This window comes from Alexandromys fortis, unplaced genomic scaffold (assembly GCF_014885135.2).
Source record: "Alexandromys fortis isolate MF-2015 unplaced genomic scaffold, M_Fortis_MF-2015_v1.1 scaffold_331, whole genome shotgun sequence".
Lineage (NCBI taxonomy): Eukaryota > Metazoa > Chordata > Mammalia > Rodentia > Cricetidae > Alexandromys > Alexandromys fortis.
In genome coordinates, this window is record NW_026068215.1 from 414,298 (window position 1) to 419,915 (window position 5,618).

The following is a 5,618-nucleotide window of genomic DNA, read 5'->3' on the forward strand; positions in this document are numbered from 1 at the left end:
AATTCCCAGCACCCACATATCAGCTCACAACTCTTCAGTTCCAGGAGATCTGACACCCTTAGACAGACATAGGCACTGGCGACATAGCAATGCACATAAAAAATAAAAATAAAGGTCAGGTGGTGGCAGAGGCTCAGGAGGCAGAGGCAGGTGGATCTCTGTGAGTTCGAGGCCAGCCTGGTCTACAAGTGCTAGTTCCAGGACAGCCAGGACTGTTATACAGAGAAACCTTGTCTCAAAAAAAATTAAGTAAATAAAATAAATCATTTAAAAACTTAAAAATTAAACTGAAAAAAAATTATCACCAAGACACAATGATACGTTTATCAAAGTGAACTCAAGTTGCAGATGGATGGATAGATAGATAGATAGATAGATAGATAGATAGACAGACAGACAGACAGGAAAGATACTAGGGATTGGATGTAGCACCTTTCATATGTTAGGCAAGTGCTCTACCATTTAGCTACATTTAACTACCCAGGCCTAAAGTGTTTTTTTTTTCTAGTACTGAAGTTTGAAACTAAGGTCTTTAACAGGCAAGGCAAAAGCTTAGCAATAAATTATATCTCCAGCCTCTGCGTTAACTTGTTAAATGTATTATTATAATAAATAAAACTGTGTACCACAAAAATTAAATTCCTAAGGAAGAGGTTAATTTTTATTCTTGGTTTCCCTTTGCTAATAAAAATGAAAACCTCTATTCACATTATACTTCTTGGATCTTTATATTTCAATTCCATATTAAATTCCCAAAAAGCATGCCTGTCAGATAAAAACAATTGTATCTCAAAAACAAACAAACCAGCATTCATCTCTATCACACTAACAGATGTACTCACCACGAGGAATGATGAACTGGGAACTGGTACTTAGTCCTAGTTAAGGCTTTTCTGTGAGTGCTTTCCTTAATGCCAGGTTTTGACACCTGCGGTTTTCATGCTCGGCACCTGTAGCGATTACACCAAGTGTCTGACTATAAAACAAAATAAGATCAATGCAAAGTATGTACTTGAGCATTCTACCTACCTTCCCATCTTCACATAACTACTGTATATTTCTGTTCTGATATGCTGAAAAGATCAACAAAAACCATATTCCACATGTACGTGATGGAAAAAGACCACCATTGAAGCAGTTATTTCAACCATTGCCATTTTCCAGGCAGAGAAATGGAGCTCCCATGCAAACTAGGTGACGAATCAGGAGTTAATGTGGGAACACATGACATTCCACCTTTGAAGTTTCTGCTGGTTAGAAATACTCTTTTGCGAATGCTTAGGCACGACCAGCATAGCCACATGCATGGCTGATTAAATGAATGGAGAGTTATGGTTACATGATATGACCACAAAACTGTTCCACATTAGTTTCAAGCTGTTCCTGGGGAAAAGAATAGCCCTTGCTGTTATCAGAGGTAGTGTAGCTAGATCGGTTGGTCTTAAGAGCAGTTAAATCACACTCACCCTGTTAGCAGTGTTTATTCCCCCGCCTTGGAATAGGCCATTTTAAATTTCATTGTGTAGTATTGTGTATATTTACTCAATAAGCTAGTTTACAAACATTCCAGTTCCTTTATAGCATAAGTCAAGTAAATGGGGATTGTATGCAGAGAATGAAATGTATTTTGTTGGCACAATAAAAATTAGTCCTTTCACACAAGGTAGGGAATCTCCAGGAATGATAAAAAAGGATTTCCAGAGTAAAGAAAAAAAGAAATCTCTAAGTGAAATTTGATTGCTGTGTTGTCTGAGAAGTAAAAGAAACAGGAGTAGAATTTGGTCATGGTATTTTACCACAGCAACACAAACCCTAAGTAAGAAAAGAGGTGAGGATTCCACTTATATGTGGGTATAAGGACAACTATTTAGAATGCTGCTTTAGGAAGTAGTGGCTATATGCTCTCCATGACTTATGTGTTTACTAGCACTTTAGCAGTAGGTAGGTTCCAGGACCAGACATGACCTCCCGCTTGCTGAGTGTGTGTGTTAAGTACAACTAGAAAGCAGTTGGGTACTGTCAAGGTATGTATAGCAGGCACTACTGCACCCTTGGGGTTTTCATGCCATACTGGTCGTTGTGGTCCATAGGTGTGATAGCTGGTTGGCAGTATTGGCCACTTCCCTCCTTAGGAAGCTTATATGGTATCTTCTGTAAAATGAAAGCTAGTCCTCGGGGAGGAGGCTTACAGGTTAGATCCAGATTGAATCTGCTGGGCCCTGAGTCTTGCGGGGGCGGGGTGGGGGGTGGCACTCACCTTGGGCTGCATCCTCACCCCCACCTTCAAAGACAGAAGCACCTGCAAGTCTCCAGGATCCTGATGAGAAAAGTGGAAGACTTCACTTGACCCAGAAAAAGAAGCGACCTAGGCTTCATCACATTCCACATCTCTACTCATGTTGCCTTTTCTCCCCCCCCCCCAAGTCACTGGTTAACCCTACCTCCACTGGAGCATTGCAAGCCCAGATGGAAAATTTTTATTTACGATATATGTGTATATTTCTAGATAGACTTAGTTGTGTTCTGTGTATTTTGATAGTTCACAATATGATTCCTTATGATTTTTTTTTTGAATTTTTGAGACAGGGTTTCTCTATAGCTTTTGGTTCTTGTCCTGGAACTAGCTCTTGTAGACCAGGCTGGCCTCAAACTCACAGAGATCCGCCTACCTCTGCCTCCTGAGTGCTGGGATTAAAGGCGTGCGCCACCACCACCTGGCTCCTTATGACCTTTTAAAGCATAGTGCTATTTTTCTCTTCTCCCCCTTCTATTCTATTTATCTTACTTCTTCCTCTCTAATTAGATGCCCCCATTTTTCCATTTACCCCTTCATATCATTTGCATTCTGATAATACCCCCCCCATCTATTGCTTTCCTATTCCCCAGTCCAGCAATGGTCTTTTTTACTTTCCTGGTTTCTGCAATTACACCAGGTTATGTAGTCACAGTCTTCTCTAGTTCCATCCATTTACCTGCAAATTTATTATTTCAGTAGTCTTTGCAAAGAAAGAGTAGCTGATGAAAAAGCAGAGTAGTGGAACCTACACCCAACTGATACAGCAACATGTGGATGAAGGTGGGGTGGAGTGCATAAGGCCTCAACCCCAGACAAAGAACTACAGATAAGTAAGAAGCGCTGAGAGTGAGAGAAATAATCTTCTCTGGGGAAGAGCACACCACGGATTACCCAATACTAAGTGGTCAGCCATGAAGACATATATGTATAAGTACCATTATACATATTGAGGATGTTGAATTTAGGAAAAAAATGTGTGTGTCATGAATTTGAAAGAGAGCAAGGGGGTTACACGAAAGGGTTTGGAGGGAGGGAAAGGAAGAGGAAAATAGTGCAATTATATTATAATCTCATAAAATAAAAGCAATTATTTGGCAAAAAAGAATGAGATTAGATTTCAAGTTTAAACTATTGTTTGCTTGAAGTAATCTAACAAACTTCTGAATTTCAGCTTCTTCATTTGAAGAGAGTTAAAGCTTGCACTGCTTACTTTTTTAGATTATAGAATATATATTTATATATTTTTTAACTGAAAAATCATACCACAAGTGCTATTACTAATATCCCAATAAGGATTAAATAATGAACAATCAACAGTTTTAAGCAGTAAGGATTTATTTAAGGGTATTAAACATACTAGAACATACTCAGCACATGTTAAGCATGCCAACATTTTCAAATGTCAGTAACAGTGCTAAGACATTTTTGCAAAGATACAGCGCACAGCAATCTTTGTAGAGAAAACACTGTGAGACACACATTTGATATGGGGGAGATATGAACTGAGTTACAATTGTTTTCAGACTAAGGAGGCATTCACTATTCAAGTGGACACGTTTGCTGGCAAGAAAGACAAGCATTCAGATTTCTGAAATGGGGGCAAATTCTCATTCTCATACCTATTTACGAATTTTGTATGTCAAACTTCTAAGAAGCAAATCACAATTTTCCTAGCGATCAAATACATCCTAGAAGATATATGAAAACGGCATTCATCGGGAACCTACAAGGAATGTCAGGAATAAAACATGAAGTTATTATGACAACACCCATACATCAAATTTTTAAATTCTCTCCAAACACATTTTATATTACACACAGAATAACACAGTGACTATGACAAAACTGTGCTTTCTTTTCAAGCCATATGCAATTGTCTGATAATGTTCTGCTCTGGTGAACTTCTGTTGTTGTTGCTGTTTGTACACTAACTACTTTATCAACCCCTCTCCTCCAACTATACAATTTCATGTTGATTCTTATACCAAAGGAAACGTAACAACCATTTTTCACACCAGGAAGATCCATGAATGCAGTCTCTGTGTTAGGTAAATGGAAGCATGAGGATGAGGACTTCAGCCAGTCCCAGACACAAACCCAGCACGTTTTAAAATAAACAAAACACAAAAGTCAGCAAGACGTGAGGGAAAAGATGAAGGAAATATGTTTCCATAAGCACACATATGTCCTTCAACAGATGCAGAGAGAGTTCTTCAGAAAGCCGTGGCTATTTCATACGAATCTGGAAATGGGACAGACACGCGTCCAGATCCAGTCACAAGAGGCAGAATGCCAGCAATCGGTATAACTTGCCAGGACAGAGTCAAAGTGACATTCCTGTTTCCCTTGAGACCGTGCCCGTCGTCAAAGAAAAAATACTTGCTTTTGACATCTTTCAGATCCAGCTTGGGGTTCTCTCCTCGCAGAAGGATCTTGTCCCACAGGACCACCTGGTTCACAGCGTTGCTTTTCGTGGAATATTCTGCCGAGAGGTAAAGGAAGAGCTGCTTGACGTTCCAGTCGAAAGTCTTCTCCAAATCCGCAGAGATGTGGAACGTGATGAAGCCCAGGTCGCTTCTTTTCCTGGGTCCGGTGAAGTCCTCCACTTTTTTGAGCAGGACCCTGGAGACTTTCAGGCTCACTGGCGCGCTTCTGTCTTTGAAGGCGGTGGTGAGGATGCAGCCCAAGGTGAGCGCCGCCATGACGCTCAGCGTGAAGGCGAACAGCGAGTTCGCCCGCGAGAGCAGGGTGTTCATGTTGCGGGATGGATCGGCGGCTCCCTCCACGCGGGCTCCACCGGCGCTCGCTCACTCGCTCTCTCGCTTGCTAGCTCAGCTCGCTCACAGAGACTCGCTCGCTGGGCAGGGCTTGCTGTCTGCTCGCTCGCGTTCCCTCTGCCTTCCTCTGGCTCGCGCGGAATGCTGGGCGCGCGCACGCGTCCCTGGAGCGCGCACCGCCCACGTTGCCTGTTCTTTTTTTCCCCCAAGTCACTGGTTAACCCTACCACCACTGTCAGCTGATAGATAGTCTCAGGCACTTGGGGCATCTGACAGGAAACAGCAGCACCGTGTCTCTGTGTGGCTGAATAAGCCCAGGGGGACTTGAGCTGCCTCATCCCCTACACCCAGACACAGTCACTGAAGGTCCCATCTGCCCTGTCCAGGGAACCCTTCCCTTTGCACACTGCTGCACCATGGCTTCCATACAGCCTAGCCCCTCCCCTGGCCTTCTGCAACAGGTTCCTGATGGCTGTACCCCCACACTAGCTCACCCTGCAGTCCATTCTCTGCACAGAGAGCAGCCATCATCACCTGCAGTTCCT

The 5,618-nt window shown here is 42.4% G+C and overlaps 1 protein-coding gene across 1 annotated transcript; it reads right to left on the reverse strand.

The window, feature by feature from the left end:
- Positions 1-3,609: 3,609 nt before the first annotated feature.
- On the reverse strand, positions 3,610-5,401 carry LOC126493407 (signal peptidase complex subunit 3). Its single transcript, XM_050130405.1, has one exon. The coding sequence runs from the start codon at positions 5,050-5,052 to the stop codon at positions 4,510-4,512; it is 543 nt and encodes a 180-aa protein (XP_049986362.1). The 5' UTR covers positions 5,053-5,401; the 3' UTR covers positions 3,610-4,509.
- Between the last annotated feature and the right edge of the window lie 217 nt (positions 5,402-5,618).

What these genes read in the sequence shown, in the direction of transcription:
- LOC126493407 (XM_050130405.1), bottom strand. Translation starts at nt 5,052, where the DNA reads ATGAACACCCTGCTCTCGCGGGCGAACTCGCTGTTCGCCTTCACGCTG.